General features: G+C 43.6%; 1 protein-coding gene across 1 annotated transcript; it reads right to left on the minus strand.

Annotated features, from left to right (window-relative positions):
• Positions 1–229: 229 nt before the first annotated feature.
• On the minus strand, positions 230–20,208 carry LOC110486686 (mitogen-activated protein kinase kinase kinase 3). The gene is made up of 17 exons (XM_090196974.1): positions 18,595–20,208; positions 14,815–14,914; positions 14,082–14,212; positions 13,880–13,920; positions 12,740–12,839; positions 12,419–12,532; positions 12,063–12,195; positions 10,990–11,120; positions 10,713–10,786; positions 8,213–8,286; positions 7,068–7,163; positions 6,742–6,903; positions 6,365–6,513; positions 4,885–5,016; positions 4,616–4,745; positions 4,266–4,443; positions 230–2,988 (listed from the first exon to the last, which is right to left on the minus strand). The coding sequence occupies exons 2-17, from the start codon at positions 14,816–14,818 to the stop codon at positions 2,760–2,762; spliced, it is 1,878 nt and encodes a 625-aa protein (XP_090053100.1). The 5' UTR covers positions 14,819–14,914; positions 18,595–20,208; the 3' UTR covers positions 230–2,759.
• Positions 20,209–20,647: the final 439 nt, after the last annotated feature.

A 20,647-nucleotide genomic window follows, 5' to 3' on the forward strand; every position in this document is an offset into this window, starting at 1 on the left:
TCTATTCAGTGAGATGTTCTTTTATTTACTGGACTGGGCCAGTCTGACTTTCCAACCTGCTGGCTGCTCAAAGATAATGAAGACACACATGGACAGACTAGCCAGTGTCTCCCAGAGCCACTGGCCCAAAAACATCTTCTGCAATGCCAAACACACCTCCATCAGAGCGGTGTACATGACTGGAACGTACACCAAACATTACGCAAACAAACAAGTAAGCAGGTCAGAATATTGGACCAGAGACAAAGAACATTTATTTGTTTTTGAAATTAGGCACTCAAAGATATAGAAAAACAATGTCATTTAACATACTGTTCCTTTTTCTACGTAAATACATTTGATAAACTGGAGTGACTTTGCACTGCAAGTCCCCTGTCATTAAACATACTCATTTATACATTTACATACATGTATATATCTAAACGTTTAACTCCTGTTTCATTTGCTTACCCCAGGGTTCTTCTGTTAACAGAAACATTTGTTTTGGCTCTTTGTATATAACAGGACCATTTCTAATACTGAACTGATTCTTAGCTGCCTTCTTTAACATCTAGCAGCCACATGATATCCATTTGATTCACTTATGAAAGTAGTTTAGAGCCAGTAACACTGAAATAAATGGAAATAAATGGAAAATAAAACGAAAAAAGGTAATTGTAGAAAGCCCTTTGCTCAGTGTGGAGGGCCCCAGACATTGGGCACCGGTCGGTCTCTCGAACCCTGAGCTAAACAAAGTCGTCATGTTGGGTGGAACCCCGGTCTCTGGCATCTACCTGATCAGAACTCCTCCATCCCTTTCCTGCTCAGCTCAGTCTAACTAACGCACACATTCAGCCCCTCTGCTCTGCAAGAATGACACTAAGAGAAGGTTATTCTGGTGAGACACAGCATTCTAGTGCATACTCTTAAAATTACACTTCACATACTTCCCCTCTATTTCCCACACATCACGCCAGCAAGGAGAAATATGGAGGAAGTTCAGCAGCCTTTAAATCCTAGGCGGTGGCCTTGTTAGTGAAGTAGTGAAACTGTGAGAGGTTTGACAGGGCAGTCCAACTGGAAGGGTCCAATGGAACAGTGTTTAATAAAGCATGGACCATTAGACATAATATATTATACTGGAGCTAGGAATGTGGATATGTTTCTTGTTTTGGAGCAGAGACCAGGTAAGATAGCCAGAGGTCGTTTTCCACCCAAAGTGTTTCACTAATAAACCCCAATGTTGTAATTTCTGCAAAACCAGCTGCTTTAACAATTTATCATTTCCAACGGCAACATTTATCTCATAGGTCTAAATGCATCCTCATTAGATTTCAAATTGTCTAGAGTCAATATATAAAAAATATATTTATACATATATATTTGAATATAAAAATTCAGGAATGGATGAACATAGGGATTTAAATAAAAGTGAAAGAAATGTAATATTTAAAGTTTTTAAAAAAAAGTTAATTTCGTAAGGCGAACAATAACCAACAACATTAATTTGACATAAAAGTGCATCTGACTCAAATGAATCCTAAATGGCAGAGTTCCACTGTTTGGCGTAGCATTTTCCTAGATACACTTGTCAACGCATAGAAAGCTGGTAAACCTAATGGCAATTCACTTTCAAATCAAGGCATTAGGATTGTATTTGTCTAAGACTAAAATAAAATCTCTCTTTCAATCACAAAGTACAATATCATTTGTAATATTGTGTAGTTAGCATATCCTCCAACCAAACTGGAAACCAACCCCTTCATGAATGAAATCGGTCATTTTTGGTACACTGCAGTGGAGAGTTGGAGTATAAGGCACAGTCATCACAATGGTCTACTGTGAAGGTCCTAATGACAACACAAAAACACTGATGGCTCTGGTTCCATGTTGTATGGTGAGGACAGGACAGATCAGCATGGGCTTCCATCAGGGACTGTGAGTCTTCAAAAGACCATCAAGAGCCACTTTCTCAAAATCACAAAGAATATCAGAGACGGATCAGAGGAGAAAGTGAAAAATTAAATCCATCCCATCTCTATAACACTGAGTGGTGCATCTGTTGGTTTCATCAGTTACCATGTTGAAGCACTGAGCTGTGGCTGTGGGTCTGCTGTCTTGGCCTAAGTAGACCAGACACTGCTCTGCTCAAGCTTACTGTAAGTCCCATATGAACAGTTCATTACCTCAGGGGTCTCATCTAACAGCCCATCTAGAGAATGTAAACTTAGGAGGGGACACTTTGGCATATTTGAAAGGCACATTCGGTGGCGGTGCTTGATCAAATCCCATCTTGAGCCACATATAATAGATTTGATGTGTTTGGAGTGTCTGTCTGTGTGTGTGTGTGTGTGTGTGTGTGTGTGTGTGTGTGTGTGTGTGTGTGTGTGTATGTGTGTATGTTTAATCCTCTCACAGACCACCAAGATGATAGCTGAAACAATTCAGTTCGTATGGAGTTGGTGGGTCCAGTTCTCCACAGCAGACAGCTGAACACTGATCAGTCATATAGCTCCCCCTAGTGGGGGAAGTTGGAGGTGAATTTGATAATTGTCGTTAACAGCTTGGAATAATGGCACTGTGCTATTATCCATCATAATGGATCATGTGTATTTGTGGGTTAAGGAATGAGTGTGACTGGTGGTGAGTCTGGTTTGGGGAGAGAGCTGTAGGATGGAAAGGACCAAGTTCCAAATTCCAAGTCTAGAGTCTAGATGTCAGCTGTAGGCCTTGAGTCCCGAGGAGCGGTTGAGACAGAGAGAGTGTACTAGTACTTCCCCTCAGCAGAGGATCTGGGAGAAGGGGTGTCTGAGCAGCTCCTCAGCACTGGGCCGGTGCTTGGCCTCCACAAAGATGCGGTGGATGAAGTCACGGGTGTGGTCCGAGGTGTGTGAGGGCAGCAGGGGTTTGGTGGGCTGGGTGGCGATCTTAAAGATGGCTGCCATGGCCTCGTATTCGGCCCAGGGAGGCTTCTCTGTCAGCATCTCCACCACTGTGCAGCCCAGGCTCCTGGGGAAGGAGACACACACACAGGGTTAAGAGAACACCAATACGAGCTCAAATACACATTTAAACACTTGCCACCCAATCTCCCCTTCCACAAAACATGTGTAAATATTGGAATATAAATGGTGCCTTCCTGTATTATACTTATGCTAAAAAATGTATTCTATTCTACTGAGCCATTTACTTTATGTCTGTATTGTTATCTATTATTATTTGTTGTTGCATTGTTGAGAAGGAACCTGCAAGTAAGCATTTTGTTAGACGGTGTATACCATGTGTATCCTGTACATACGACTAATACAACTAGAAACTTGAAACACGCTCACACACAAACATCAGAATAGGACATTGAATGCAATACACAATCGTATAACTTATTGACTTGTGTGAATGGACAGAAACAGTGTTAACACACTGAAAAAACAAAGGGCAGCTTTTCCTCACTACAGGCACGAAGGGAAAAGGCCATCCCTCTGCTCTTCTGCTTTCCCAGGCCCCACTGGAATGTTTTGGTGGAAACTTTTTCCCTGTTGACAATTAAAGTGTGCTTTTGCTGGCTACGGGAGGCCATTTCAGTCCTGGAGTCAGACAGAGCAGGGGGCTGGTGAGGGGAGTTGGGTTTAGGGACAGACTCCCCTTTGGACCTATTACCCCCTACCGACGCTTCGGCCTGGTCTGGCCCCCCAGGGGAGCAATGAATTCGGGAACATTCCGAACCCTGTCACAAGCTGGCTGGATGACTGGCTCTTGGCCAATCACATCCCTTGCCTGATGGGATACTACACAATTAGATTGCACAGGGGAATTCCTGGGCAGCAGGTGGGCCGACCCATTTCAGGGCCCTGTACGTGGGAGTGAGGCAGTCCTTCTCGACATTCTCTTTTAAATATAGCAATTGTACTATTTTATAGATAGCACTTTTACTATTTTATATATAGCACTTTTACTATTTTATATATAGCACTTTGACTATTTTATATATAGCAATTTTACTATTTTACATATAGCAATTTTTCCCTTGAAGAAGAATGGTTTCCCCCTTTTAGAACAGCTATTTTCCTCCCTTCACGTTCCAGCAGTCCAGCCACTCTATCAGGGAAGGAGACTACTTATAAGAGCACAAGGAAAGCATCTGACACTTGACCTGAAGATACATTCACACACTCCCAGATGAGACATCTATCCCCAGCCTCCCCCCTATCAACACAACTAATCAGGATCACCTGCATGTGCATAAGACCTCTTACCCAAACCCCAACCCCACGTGTCCCGGTCCTTACCAGACGTCAGCCTTCCTGCCGTAGCCCTCTCCGCTGATCACCTCGGGGCTCATCCAGTAGGGGGTGCCAGTGACCGAGCGGATGCCCGTGCCAGACATGCAGATGGTCTGCAGCCTCTTGCTGGCGCCAAAATCTCCCAGCTTCACGTTTCCCGCCGAATCCCGCAGGATGTTGGCACCTGGATAAGGAGACGACAGAGTAACACCATGTGACACAGACTCACCCAACCACCTTCCTTGTATTTTAAATGTAGATTTTAGGTCCTTGTGCTTGAGTCTGGAAGTCTATAGCCATTTAGTTGACTATCTTTACTACAAATGGCCATCTGAGCAGTGTGTTGACATAACTACCTTTGATGTCACGGTGAACGATCATGTTGCTGTGCAGATAGGACATGCCCTCCAGGATCTGCCGTGTGTACTTCCGCGTCACGTTTTCCGTCAGCGCCCCGTAAGCCTTCAACTGGTCTTTGACTGAACCCTGAAAGACAAGAAGGAAGTGCATGGTTTATACTCCTATTCCCAGGAGAGACTGGGACACAGTCCAGGACAGAACACCACAGATACCCTTTAACCCCCAACACTCCAGCCCTGAGCCGACGTGTGAAGAATAGACTGACCCCCGGCATGTACTCCATGAAGATGGTGAGGGTCTTTTCGTTGTGGTCCCTCAGGCAGCCGTAGTACTGGACGATGCGTTCGTGGTGGAGGTTCTTTAACAACTGGATCTCACACTCCAGAGCACTCACCTCCTACAGACAGACAGACAGACAGACAGACAGACAGACAGACAGACAGACAGACAGACAGACAGACAGGGATCAACAGGTTTGTTGTACTCGACAACAACAACAACAAATCCTCAACATTACATGATATGAATGAGTCATCTGTCCACCAAAAGCTATACAAAGACAACTAAAAAATCTGAAAAATGGAAAAATCATTTCAGACACACACACCAGCTCTCTCTGCAGATAGGACATTAGCGGTAACAGTCCAGTTCCTCAAAAGCAGTTCCTCTGTTTACCTCAGAGAATATGGCCACAGAGATCACATCACAGAGAGAGAGAGAGCGGAAGAGGGAAATGGAGATATATACAAAGTATCCACAACACAAAGACCCACTAAATAGATAAAAACAACAACAACAACAGATTAACATCCGCTGCAGGCTGGGGGGCCAGTGACAGAGAGACAGAGAGAGACAGAGAGAGACAGTGAGAGAGAGAGAGAGAGAGAGAGAGAGAGAGAGAGAGATATGGAGAGAGAGACAGAGACAGAGAGAGAGAGAGTGTGTGAGAGAGAGAAAGAGAGACAGAGAGACAGCGAGAGACAGCGAGAGAGAGAGAGAGAGAGAGAGAGAGAGAGAGAGAGAGAGAAAGAGAGAGAGAGAGAGAGAGAGAGAGAGAGAGAGAGAGAGAATGAGAGAGCGAGAGAGAATGGGAGAGAGAGAATGGGAGAGAGAGAATGGGAGCAAGAGGGAGAGTGCGAGAGAGAAGAGGAGAGTTTAAGGGGTGATTGGAGGCCAAGGCAAAGCTGGCTCTGCTACTCTCCCCCTCCTCACCCTCCTGCAAATACTCCACTCAGATACAGGAAGTGACAGTGCATGTTTTCTCAGTGGCAGACAGGAAAAGACATTAAAGAGGGGGGAGAGAGAAAGGAAAGAAAGTCCCTTGCTCTCAGCGACAGAGATGAGCACTCAGTCAGGATTTGACTGCATTAGTGATTCAGAGCATAGCGCCTTTTGTGTTGAAGACAGTTGACCAACAATTAGCTAGTAAAACTCAGTCAGGTTAAACACAGCACCATACTGCATTCCTCCACAATCGCCTCTTAAGAGTAAAGTAGCTTGCTGAACACATTACCTCATTCTTGGCATTGCTCCAGGCTAAAGGTGCTCCAGGCTAAGCCTCTGCACCAATCTTTAACAATACACGGGAACTCAAGTCATACAGAGTTCTCCTTCAGGCTGGGGAGTCTGAGTCATCTTGGCATAAATACATTACAGTAGCCTGGTTGTGAACAGTAGACTTTGATATAAAAGCAGAAAACAATCTGTGTAGTAGCATACTGTTCCGGCACCCCCTGCTGTCTCACCTTGCTGGTGTCAGGACTGTCCGGGTCAAACACCACCTGCTTGGCGGCCAGCTCCCGTCCCGTGTCCACATCGTAACACAGGTAAACCCTCCCAAACGCCCCCTGGCCCAGCAGCTTGCCCCGCCTCCACGTCATTGGAGCACTGGGGGCTGTGGAGGGAGGGGCATACACCATACATATCATCCTCTCCATATAGTAAACATGACACCATACTCTCAAAACACACTGCATTCATCATACAAACTAACTCCCTTATTTAAAATGTGTAGGATACAAAAATGGATTTATTAGTATTAAATCTCTAATAACTATAAAATATATGTGAAATATGTGTAATATATGTAAATATAAGATGAAGAGGCAGGGTCGGGACTCACACTTGTGGGCGACAGGGCGCTCCTGTGGGCGGAGCCTGCCCTGCTTGTCCACTAGCTGCCAGCTGCCCAGACTCTCCTCGCTGCCGTTGAGGGAGCGCCGTGAGGGCACCAGGGTGAACAGGTTACCCTGGGGGCGACGGATCCGCGGGAACGTTCTCCGACCTGGGGGGATGAGAGGAGAGTTGAGGGTGAAGGAGTGATGAGAGAAGAACCAAGAGACCAAGAGAAGGAGGAGATGGTTCAAGAGAGCGGTCAGGGAAAGGTCAAATACAAAGTCATATGGCACAAAGTGGTTTGGTGAGAGGAACAGTGAACAGTGCCCCTACCTTCACTATGGTCCTTGTGATGCAGGGAGACATGGTACCTGCGGGGGTATGTCCCTCCCTTCCCCACCACCTTATCATACACATGGTTCTCCCGGTCTGAGAGGGAGGAAGGAGTAAAGAGAGCGAGAGAGAGGGTGAAGGTTAGACTACAACAGGATTCAGACTCAGCTCAGTCATACAGCATTCACATGAGGCTCTGCTGCTAAGAGCTGCCTTGTTGCTCTGTGCTGTTGCTTGGGACTACATTGTTGCATTGTTGCTAGGAGTTGCATTGTGGTTTAGGCCTGTTGCTAAGGGGCTTGAGAGCGGCTCTCTTGCCAGCACTGTAAATGGGTTACCATGAATTTGACAGTAGCTTACAGGAAGCTTGGATGCAAGTAAAATTCTGTATTTCATATTACAGTACACCTGATGTAATATGAATACGGTATAAAAGCAAGTACTGTGTAATGACACAAAGTAAAATATCATAAAACTGACTGTATTACACTGTAAAAAACTAAATGCTACCGTAATCAGAATGAATGAATGAATATGTGGATGACTGTATTTTACTGTAATTACATGGGATTGGTGCAAGCAGGTTGGCTGCTAAGTGTTTACACATTACAGCACATTAATTCATATTTGGTGCTTTATATCACTTGCACTTCTAGAGGCCTTAACAAAGGCTTCCAAACTGGCCGCGACTTCAGGTCAAAACAGACCAAAAGGACATGGCAAAATGTCAACCATTTGCTGCCACTCCAATCTGCCCTAGTACATGTTTTATTGATGGGCCACTTTAACCACATAAGAGTAAAATTGGTCCAGCATTCTCACTCACGGGTGCAACAAATATAGCATCTTACAAGGCACGCCTCAAAATATAGTAATAAGCCCGAGACAACAATACCATGCACCCACTAGTGGTCATAAGGTTTTTGGCGCTCTAAAGATACAGTACGGTACTGTATTTGTGAGGTGGAATTACAGTACCATTCGAAATACAGCAATTTCCCCATAATTTACAGTATGCTACAGTAAAACTTCCAATGTTTTTTACTGTTGATAATACCTCAAATTACTGTATAAATTACAGTTTTCCGTGACAGTGAGGATCTATATCTTATGTAGTGATATCAGGATTCCTCCTGGGCACCCACCAGAGACGTTCTCCTGCTGCCGGTTATCAGGGTAGCTCTTGGCTCGGTGCATGCGTGACTTCCTCAGGGAGGGGCTGGGAGGAAGGACAAATAAAGAGAGAGTGAGAGTTGATGGTCACTTCCTCAAAATACATACACTGTCTTTATAACCAAAGTCAAGTATTGTGTACAAGTATTGTGTACGTGTGGGGTAGAATCAGGGGTAAAAGTAGATTTCTTACCGGTATCGCGCATACACTTTTTTAAAATAGGTGTAATTATATAATTACATATAGAATCCGTATTAATTTCAAATATGATCTCTGTGGGCCTAGTAAAGATTTGACATATCACTTTTAACGTGTTATAACTGTTTTTTTATTTAGAATTATCCCCAATTGGTAGTTACAGTCTTGTCCCATCGCTGCAACTCCCCTACGAACTCGGAAAAGGCAAAGGTCGAAACAAGACCCTGCCTAACCACACTGCTTCTTGACACAGTGCTCGCTTAACCCGGGAGAGGAAACACTGTCCAGCTGGCGATCAAAGTCAGCTTTCAGGTGCCCAAAGTCAGCTTGAAGGCACTCGACCCGCCACAAGGAGTTACTAGAATGCCAAACCCTCCGCTAACCCAGACGACAAAGGGCCATTTGTGCGCCACTTCATGGGTCTCCCAGTCACTGCAGGCTGTGATACAGTCTGGGATCAAACCCGGGACTGTAGTGACACCTCAAGCTCTGCGATGCAGTGCCTTAGACCACTGCACCACTCGGGAGGACCATCTTTAATAACATAGGCAGCACATGGGTTTCAAGTTTGGGGAAGCTAATTTACACCATAAAAATGTACCTTTATAATAAAGCATTCCATCCATCCTCACATTTGCAGACTTATTAAAGATAGGCTACTATTCCTAATGTGATGATTAGATTGGATAGTCATAATTTAAGCCAATAATATAAAAATAAATGTTCATAAAAAATACTTGGATGCAGTGCGTCATGGATAGAGTAAGCCTAGACTCTAGGCTATATCAGATACACTTCTCCTCCTCTCCAACCACAGGAAAATGTTGGCCTTTCATGCAATTCTACTACACTTTTTATGACTGGTGACATTGGCAGAATACATTTTTTATACAACAAAAATGACAGGGTAGCCTACTCTGCTGAAACTGACAACCTGATCAATGAAAACAACGTTGTCTGATCCATATAATGGGCCTACGAAAAGGGGAAACATAAAATACAATATGGTCCATCTAACCTGGAGGAGGAAGTGATTGTCCAAAAACAAACAAAAGTGGCACTGACCCAATGATAAAGTGAATATGCAGACTGACCAGGGATATGGACCATGTTCTCCACTGGTGCCAATAAGAGCAGGTGGTAGCCTAGTGGTTAGAGCGTTGGGCCAGCAACTGAAAGAATGGTGGATTGAATCCCCGAGCTGACAAAGTAATAATCTGTTGTTCGGCCCCTGAACAAGGCAGTTAACCCACTGTCCCTAGGCTGTATTTGTAAATAAGAACTGGTTCTTAACTGACCTGCCTAGTTAAAAAAAAAGATAGGCTACTATTTGCTCAATCTCTTCACAGATATAGTCATTTCTTTTTCAACAATTACATTTTTTTAGATCGTCGGCCTGGGTCTCTCTGCTTTTCACTGACAGTTGCAACTCAAATGTGGCATTTGCCACATGCTGCCCAAATTGCGGGCCCTTACAACTGTAGGCCATACAAAACAAAAAGAAGCTAATGATTCTCTGTGGCCAAATCGTGCTTTCTGGTGTAGTAGCCTATTTTTTATGAATTTCTTTCTTTCTGTATAGACAGGAGTAGGCTAATTAGGCTATATAATTTTGGCAATTTCATTCAATTGACTTCAGTGAAAGCTTCCCCTAGCCTTATGGACACACCGCCTATGCCTTTTAATGTGGTATAAACACAAGCAGTCATGTTTTCATCTGATTGTCAAACAAATAATCACTTCAAAAAAGCGGTCCTGTAGACTAACAGTACACGTTCGTCCACTCACAAAATAATACCAGCATCCAAATCCCAACAGTGCACTGATGAATGGAAAGAGACATCTGTTACAAAACACCCACATGTATTCTAATGACATTGTCATTAGGCCTAAACTTGTAGCCTGAATTGATGCATCCACTGTTGGTCGCGCGCCTCGGTCTTGGCCACTCATCTCCACCTTGTCCACCGTGTTTCGTTCTCGGCCTCTCATCTCCAAGGCATGTAAGTGTTCTCCTCGAACCACATCACAATTTGGGGCGAATACCACCCGGTTTAAAGTCAATTCACTCATTTTTCATGTAGCTGACATGAGGTCATGTTAAATAATGCCGTAATAGCCTTTAGTTTTCTTGCTATTTTGTGTTAATAGTGATAGGTTCATGTTTTACCAGTACGGAGTACCCCCACTATTTATTTTTCCGGGACGCCGTGCCAGACCGTACTGGCTTACTTTCACCCGGGGTAGAATGTGGGGTAGAGTCCTGCACTCACCTGTCTGAGCTACTGTCCAGCGACTGGCAGCTTCCTGAGACAGAGTTCTCTGCACTGCTCCAGGGGTCCAGCACCTAGGGAGAGGAGACACAGTATTAGCCCTACAGTGTGTGTGTGTGTGTGTGTGTGTGTGTGTGTGTGTGTGTGTGTGTGTGTGTGTGTGTGTGTGTGTGTGTGTGTGTGTGTGTGTGTGTGTGTGTGTGTGTGTGTGTGTGTGTGTGTGTGTGTGTGTTTGTGTGTGTTCGTGCAATTGTTTGTGTACAGTGCAATGACTCACACACTGGTCGCTCTCTGGGATGAACTCTCCCTCACTGTTGATGCTGGTGTAGGAGCCCTGGCGGGCGATCCTCTGCTGCCGCTCAGGGACATAGCCTGGAGGGGGGGAGCTACGGCCTGTGTTCTGAGAGCCTGGGACGGGAGAGAGGAGGAGGAGGAGGATAAGAAATAGGACTGTGACTTGGCCATATGACACTGTTCTAAACCAATGGAAATCAATACATGAGGTAATGGGATTCTGGTGTACCAAGATCAATGACAAGTAGCCTAGTGGTTAAAAGTGTTTGGGCCAGTAACCGAAAGGTCGTGGGTTCGAATCCCTGAGCAGAATAGGTGAAAAATCTGTCAATGTGCCCTTGAACGTAATCCTAATTGCTTTGGATAAGAGCATCTGCTAAATGAAAAAAACAGATACACAAAAAAAAGTTAAACAATGGATTATGTGAGAGAAAAGAAGATACGTCCCTAACACTGATAACAGATATGATCTCTCTCTCTCTCTCTAACCAAAGAATGAAATGAGGGGGAAAAATATCTAAATGATTAATAATGTGATTGTTTGAAATGTAACTCTGCCTTAGGTGGTGGATCTGCAGAGAATTTAGGATTTGTACAGTTTCCCTCACGCAGCACTAATTTTAACCCTCTCCCAAAACAGCCAGTGTTTCTAAAACCAGGACATTGACCTGCCATGCTAATAGTGTCTCTAAATCTGATTGGCTTGTGGCCAGCAGGCCATTGTAGAGCAGCCAGTGATGGTTGACAGGAAGAGGACCTACTGCTAAGAGGGGAAGCCAGAGAAATAACAGCAGCTAGAGAGAGTGTGGGGGGGGGGGGGGTAGAGAGAGAGACAAAGAGAAAGCTAGCAAAATAAATGAGTTAAGAGAGCAGGACATGACAAACACCAAACCAGACAATATACAACATTACTGTCTCTCCATATTGAGAGATACCACTTACCTTTCTATTGTAAAACAAAGTTATAGCGAGAGAAATGGAAAAAGAGGTTGTTGAAAGCAAAGGCAGAAGAATAGAGGAAGCAGCTATGAGTTGAATCTGCTTGTTCATACTCACTGGTGGAGAGGTGGCGCCCCCTGGGCTCGGAGGGCTGGTACACCGTGCTGACATCACCCGTGGACTGGGAGGCTTTGATCCTCACCTGCTTACTCACCGTGTGGTGGGAAGAGGGAGAGGGAGAGGGTGACGCCTAGGGGTGGGATGAGAGGGGTGTGGTCAGTGTCCACATATAGACTGTACACACTACCCCATTACATATGATTTTAATAACATCTTATTGATTAATGTGTGTGTTTATTTCTGTATGTCTGTGTATTTATGTGTGTGTGTGTGTGTGTGTGTGTGTGTGTGTGTGTGTGTGTGTGTGTGTGTGTGTGTGTGTGTGTGTGTGTGTGTGTGTGTGTGTGTAGTACATTGCACTGCTCCTGCGTCAGCAGCAAGATCTTGATGCTCTTAATCTTGGAGCTGCGGTCCAGCAGGTCAATGGCCTTGTCCAGGTCATCCTGACCACGCAGAGGGATGGACAGCTGGACACACAGCACACAGAAACGACTCAACCAAAGCACAGAGACAATACGGGAGAATCTCCATTAAACATGCATCTTAGTACTTAGGACTAAATGTCCAGGAAACTGGCCGTAAAAGTTACCTACATCAAGTAGGTTGCTGTGAGGGCCAATGTTTGTGTGTGTATGCATTGTGTTGGTGTTTGTCTGAGAGAGTGTTAGCTGTACCTCATTGTTCATATAGTGCAAGTCTAGCTGTTGGCCAAAGACAGTCTTGACCTTCTGTTGGATTTCTTCAAACTGCACAGGCCTCCCAAACATCAGTATCCTACACAAATAAAAAAGACGTAGACAAACAGTGGGTAAGATGGACAGACATACAGTGGGTAAGATGGACAGACAAACAGTGGGTAAGATGGACAGACAAACAGTGGGTAAGATGGACAGACAAACAGTGTGTAAGATGGACAGACAAACAGTGGGTAAGATGGACAGACAAACAGTGGGTAAGATGGACAGACAAACAGTGGGTAAGATGGACAGACAAACAGTGGGTAAGATGGACAGACAAACAGTGGGTAAGATGGACAGACAAACAGTGGGTAAGATGGACAGACAAACAGTGGGTAAGATGGACAGACAAACAGTGTGTAAGATGGACAGACAAACAGTGGGTAAGATGGACAGACAAACAGTGGGTAAGATGGACAGACAAACAGTGAGTAAGATGGACAGACAAACAGTTGGTAAGATGGACAGACAAACAGTGGGTAAGATGGACAGACAAACAGTGGGTAAGATGGACAGACAAACAGTGTGTAAGATGGACAGACAAACAGTGGGTAAGATGGACAGACAAACAGTGGGTAAGATGGACAGACAAACAGTGGGTAAGATGGACAGACAAACAGTGGGTAAGATGGACAGACAAACAGTGGGTAAGATGGACAGACAAACAGTGGGTAAGATGGACAGACAAACAGTGGGTAAGATGGACAGACAAACAGACAGAAGGATAAAAAGTGTTTCGGTCTGGAAACTATATCCTCTTTAGATCTGCAACACAAACGTGCACACACACTTTTACAAACATATTTCGTTTCCAGTGTGTGCAGATTCCTCTAAGCACACCTAACATAGCTGTGGTTTCTGCTGGCTGCCACAGCTAAACCACAGTCCTTTCCCTTTCCATTCTCCGCTTCACATACCATTCTGACTGGAGATCTGGAGTGCATTTGAGCTGAGCTGACCATGCTCTTCTCACAGACAAAGACGTGATAAAACAAGCACACACACACACACAAAGACACACACACACACACAAAGACACACACAAAGACACATCCAAAAACAAGAAAACCCACTCACCTCCTCTCTCCACTGAACTCAAACTTTATTCTGACATCGTCCTGGGGGAGTAAAGAAGAAGCCCCGTCAAGAGGGTTCATGGGAGGTTACAGGGTCATGATGGGGTCATGAAGGGAAACAATATGTTATGTGGAGATGATGATGACATGCCTGTCTGAGGAGAGTGTGTGTTGTTCACTGAGTGGGGTGGTAGATGGTTTACCTGTCTCTTAACAGGGGCAGGGTTGGGCAGAGTCTTGGGTTTCCCCGTGTCATAAGGGGGCCCAGGCTGGCGCCTCGTCATCTGGAGGGCCACTAGGTCCTTCATTATGGAGTGGAGAGCCTGACGCTCATCTATAGGGGAGAACGTTTGGTGGAAACACAAATTTACCATGAGATCAAATTGAAGTGTAATGGTGTGTGTGTGCGCGTGCACGTATAGCCATATAAATCCCACTTCTAGTTGTGTACACAGAAAATGTGTGTTTTTATATAATCCCACATTGAGAGTGTTCAGCTAGCGACAGGGTAATGGAGCCAGTGAGAGGACAGACTGCAATGTTTTTGATATTTCTATTCCCATGCTTGATCTCTGAGTGATTTCTGCATTGGCTGCGTTAGCTCACGAAGGGAAATATTCCCCTAGTGTAGTTTGGACAGACATCACACAGCAGTAGGGCAGGAGAGAGAACCAGAGCCCCATCTCCATAACACTGAAAATCAATCCTTCACCTGTCGGCCCGGCCAGCGTCTGGAAAATCAGCTCAGCTCAACTCACACAGGCCCGGGGCTGGGGAATAGTGTGTGTAGGCCTGTGTGTGTTTGTGTGTGTGTGTGTGTGTGTGTGTGTGTGTGTGTGTGTGTGTGTGTGTGTGTGTGTGTGTGTGTTCATCTGAGTGTACATTGATGTGTAATATTGTGTTCCAACATCATCATAATCAACACAAGGAACTCACTCATTTTGGCGATGTGTGTGTGAGCACTGTCTAAGCCAACCACCTTCAGAGACCTTCAGATCTTCAGACTCCTCACTCTGCAGTGCCACCCATCAACATCCTGCAGGGAATGCACCAATATGTTAACATGGGGAATATATTTCAGAACCTAAGCTGCAGTTGTCATCAAATTCACAAGTCATCATCATATTCATCATCTTTATGTTCAACGTATTTTGTAGCACTGGCAATATATGATATTTTAGTGTGAAGTGTACAACATCATCCGTCCTTAAAAAACATTCTGTTTATCTTTGATATAAACATACTAAATGGATTGTATTTAAAGATAGGGTGCATGGAGAATAAATATAAGAAAATGTCATTTCTGAAGTACCATCCATTTCTCAAGGAAAGCATGGAACATAAACTTAATTTACTTTTCTGGGACGAGGCCTGGCCGATCAGGAAACTGCAATTTAAAAAGCACTGGAGCTGTGTGTGTGTGTGTGTGTGTGTGTGTGTGTGTGTGTGTGTGTGTGTGTGTGTGTGTGTGTGTGTGTGTGTGTGTGTGTGTGTGTGTGTGTGTGTGTGTGTGTGTGTGTGTGTGTGTGTGTGTGTGTGTGTGTGTGTGACAGAGAGAAACTTTGCACATGAGAAAAAGTGAGAGTTGTAAAGCTCTGAAACTTGAGCTCCACTGGCACTGACAGATTTGGCACGAAGCACATGAAAAAGTTTTACTGTGAATATTCTGACAGCTTTAAACTTCTCCGACTGCATGAGCCATAAAACAGTCACTCAACCACGTCATAACTCCACTGTTAATGTTAAGAGGGCAATATTCTCTTAAAAACGATGACAGAGTTGTGCCAGGTATACATTTTTCCCTGATTTACCATTACCCCCCGACAAGGTAGAGTATTAAGGTGTATAGTGTATCCAAGAAGACAACAGCATTAGACACTCTCGTATGTCCTTTAGCGGAGTAGGTTGCCAGATCTATGACAAAGAAACCCTGGAATTCGAAAAACACTGACACAACTATAAGACTAGAATTCAGCAGAGATTAGTGTGCTTGGAAAATGTGTGCTTTCTTTGGTAAGTGAAAGAGTATTTTAGTATTCTCTTTACCTAAAGTGGACCAGACACATATATGGGCCTTACACTACAGTAACAATCAGCACAATACTATTGGTCTTATTACACTGTAACAACTTAGTAACTACAAAAACATATTGAGGACCAATATAGTGCTCAGTAGGGTGGCACAATATAATTTAGCTATGCTAGTTATTACTTTATAGTTTCGTTACTTTGTTTTATTACACGTACTGGATTCATCATCAGAGAATACTGCCTATGTAAGGTAGTGTTGCCCAAAGCACTGCTGTTCAGCCCCTCAATCTTCTCTGATCAATATCGTTCTATTATTGATACAAATAGAGCCGGTCAGGAGAGGAACCCAATCCAGAAGGCACTAGTGTCAACACAGCAGATATCACCAGTCACCTCCCAATGACCTGAGCATGCCTGGCCACTTTGCCCAGGGGGGTTAGCACACTGTAACTCAACTCTAAGTTCATATATAAATTCAGAGAAACACATTGGACTCTAAGGTGCGTGAAATATATTAACCAAATGAAATGTATTGTTGTTAGAATCTGAGAGGACTGATGTTGAAATGGAATGAAACAGGTGTGCTGCTGATTGAGCATTCTTGTAAATAATACACTACTGCACATGTGCCAAATGTCAACCCTGCCCCTGCCTCATAAACAACAGGAAAGAGAGGAGGATGAAGATGGGAGGTGAGTGGCTGAGGAGGTAGAGTGGTATGATGAAGAGGGGTGGAAGTATAAATGGGCAACAGCAGCAGCAACTGAAGTACTTCAGTGGCCTTTTGGAATTCTGGGTAATAATCACCCACTGGAATGCCAGGTATGTCCGTCTGGCCCCCTCGCCACTCACATTCTCCTCACCCAAGATACACACTAAATGTGCCTACCCTTTGTACCCACAAACCAAAGGCCTGCTACCATTGGCCCTCCCTCCTCCTATAAGAACATGGAGAGAAATCCCAGGGTCACAGATAGCTTCAGGACACACCAACCAAACATCTATCTCTGTTATACATTGACTGTCCTCTCAGGTCCGTCGTTCTGCTCCCCCGCTCTCCTGATTTTAATTACCTTCACAGAGGAATGTGGGGAATTCAGCGAGGAGATGGGCCGCACACTGCCAGCCCAGTCAGCTGTGCCCCCTTTATTTTACTTGCATGGCATTTCCAGGACTCACCGGATTTACATGGCTTTTCCTCCCTCCCCTTCTCTCTGCTTTTAGGTGTTTAGTCTAAGGCTGTTTTTCCCAACCACAGCCCTTGCGCTGTCTCAGTGCCTTACATCCAAAAAACCCTGAGCAGTCCCTGGCCTCACGTCTCTCCTTGCTTAACATGCTCAAGTGCTCTGGGTTGGTGTGACCTGCTATGTTCACAGCTGCACTGCAAGGCTTGAGTAAAAACTTGCCATAAAAGTTTGTAGTGCGGCCTAGTGGTGCAACTCAGAGTACTGTCTGCCAAGTTTTTTGTACAACAAAACAAAAACACAGATCCAAAACAGCCTCCCAGCAGAGTTAGCTGGAGCCCCACTTACGGATTGACTACCACCTCCATGAGTAATGGCTAGCGAGGAAAGAGAGGAGGCAGATGATCAGGGAGGGAGGAAAATTCCCTTGCAAAACGTTAGTTGGACAAAATTTCATGCATAGAACTTCCTGTACTGGTTCAGATGTAGGATCTTAATTTGATCACTCTTCTGTTGCTGAGAATTTTCCTGCACGGCAGGGAATGCAAACTTGCAGTGTATTTCAGTTTTAAAAAGTATTCTAAAGTTTGTATTTCCACTTGGAAAGGTCACACTTGTTTTGTCCTAACAAAAAATATATCAACCACTACAGAAATGTCCATTAAAGGAGCAAGATGCAGAAATTGCTCAGCCATTTTCTGTTTTTTTTTTATTCGAATAGTTAGCCTAATTTCAGTTTATGTGGCAAAACAAACAATGTAATGTGTAGAGAATCATTGTACCATCTAAACCGGTGTGAAATATATTTTCAATAACCAGAAATATTGTATTTTCAGCTGTTTGAAGCTGGTATACAAAACCAAAAGTAAAAGAAGCAAAAACAAAACAAGAGAATGGGAAGCATAGAAATAGTGCACATAGAACAGATCTACAGCTTCTTAGGCTTGCTTTCAATAATAATGGCATATCTATAACTCAGATTTCTATGTGAATTTGGTTGGGCCACCAAAAAAGTTACATACTGCAGCTTTAATTATAATCCACATAATAATTCACGTTTTCTGTTGCTGCAGGGTAATTTTCCTGCTGTAGCAAACTGGCTCAAATTAAGATCCTACATCTGTATCATTCTAAACTCCAGTTCTTGTGGGCCACAGTGTCTGCTGGTTTTCATCATTGCTTTTTAGGGAGTAATTCACTTTGACTTGGGGGACCAGAACTGGGGGCTGTCCAATTGATCAAGTAATGAATGTCATGGAGGAAGGAGATAAATCCTAGGCTATGAGAATTACAGGTGATGTACAACTAGGCCTTAAGAGGCTTAAGGACACTTAACTATTCATTAATTTGATGAAAAATAAATTATAACACTTTGAGTAGAGCTTATTGAGTGTTGTCCTTTAGCCATATTCAGCATATAAGGGTGTGAGTGTTTCTATAGGTTGGATTCCTTTTGAAATTGTTCTGTGATGTGATGTGTTGAATATGCATGAGCTCTCACCTGTGTTGTTGCCCTGATGATTAACCTCTGTCTGGAAGATGAGAGCCGTTCCCTCTAGCGGGGGTCCTGGTTCAACTTCTAACTGGGTGCTCAGGAGAGATGCTGCAGCGTCAGTTTGAACCGTTATCTCCAGAGCATCATCCTCATCTTTGATCCCCAGTCTTTGTTGTTGATTCACTCACACAACCACACCGAGATACAGAGGGATGAGGGCGCCATGGTGGGGTTGCCCCCAGGTGCGGGGGCACTAGTGCGCGCGCTGGTCCACGAAAGTTTATTACGCACTAGCCAGTAAATATAAATTCTAATGAGCAGTAGGCCTAGAAAACACAATGTCGTCACATCGAGATCGTCACTGTACATGCGTATACATTTGGATTTCTCTAATGCCAAATTAATTTAACAGAAATATAGTCCAAAATCCGTTACATTAGACTGCGCTCAGAAAGTGACCAAAAAATAAAGTGTCAACCTTCCGTCACCACAAAAACGTTCGACAACTTGCCCATATTTCCAAACGTTATCAAAAAAGAAAAACGTCCGATGGCATTTCATTGTGGAACAAGAAGCCCAATTTACACACTAGAATAGAAAAAACGAACATAGGCCATCATAATTTTCTCTATTCAATAATCAATATTTCCCAGTGACATTTTGTCAGCATGGAACGGGTGAACTAACACAAAAGATGTAACAATAACCGTGTTGCCTTTATGAAATCCATTTGCAACAGTAACAGTACACCAAAGGAAAAGGACGAAGCGATTTCCGTGATTTTGATGGCCTCTTTTCCTGCTAAATTTGCAGCTTTTTCCTTTTTGTTCTATGCCCTTTTTCTCTCCTAACTGTATTGTTCCATCTCTGTACAGAATAATTATTATAAATCCATAAACTGCAAACAGGCACCAGACTTTTTATAACAAAGAAATCAGGTAAAAAAAAGTAATTCAACACACAACATGGTGGAAATGGGAGATGAAGATTCAACTACGAAAGCAGGCTATTATTTTCGGAATAATTATGTAAAATTATAGGAGACAGACGCAACACATAGTTGACCACACACAATTAATACATTTGCATCGATAACAAGTTATGATCGAATGGTTTTATCGAGAAAATATAATGTGCGCATAACTGAACTTTTACCATCTCCGCGGTGCCCGATATGCAGTGGAAGAACTCAACAAAAGTGGAAAGAACGGTGCTTTCTTTGTAGAATAGAAGTGATAAACATGCACCAACTGTTCAGAAGACTTAAGCGAAAGATATTCCATAAATTCAGGTCCTGATGCTCACCTACATAAAGTAAAATGTATTTTTAATGCAGCCAATTTCCTGACAGAAAAAACAATCCGTCACCGGAACCCCTATAGAACGCTTCTTACAAAACGAGAAAAAGGTGTATATTCCCAATGCTTTGTAGGCTTATGATTCAATATTCTGAATGCCGTGGTTGGTCATGGGCAAAGGTGCATCATAATAACTCAGATTTGTGTTCCATTTGGGTAAAGCATACAGTAACTAAAACGACTCCGTGCTTTTCTCGGGGGCGCGCTGTTCCTCTGTCGATTTCTTGCTCCTGGTAGCGCGCACAATATTAATGGCGCGCTCAAAACCATTGATGACGTAGGCTGCATGAAAAGTAAAGGCCTACAAATTTCACTTATGAGTTCTCCATCACATAAGGACTTTTTAGACAGAGAGCTGACAATAAATATCATGAGCAGATACCATTATGAAGACCAAATATCATTTTTAATTAAAAGTATATGGCATTTGACTTCAATTTGACTGAACTCATGAACTTCAGTGACATTTGACACATTAAATTCAATATAGGGTCTAACAAATCTGCACCCAGGGATGTAATATAGTTTGTGTGAGTGTAGATTATCCCATAGAAGTATAGGGTCAGCAAGACTTGAATGATGCCACAAAATACATACTTTATAGTGTTTAATCCATGGTTCAATAGCAAAAACATGACCTATAAAAAGTGAAAGAAACTAGATGTTCTATTTTAATTTGATCAGTCTGTTCTCTCAGAGAA

Source organism: Oncorhynchus mykiss, chromosome 13 (genome assembly GCF_057628025.1).
Source record: "Oncorhynchus mykiss isolate SJ-2025 chromosome 13, ASM5762802v1, whole genome shotgun sequence".
NCBI lineage: Eukaryota > Metazoa > Chordata > Actinopteri > Salmoniformes > Salmonidae > Oncorhynchus > Oncorhynchus mykiss.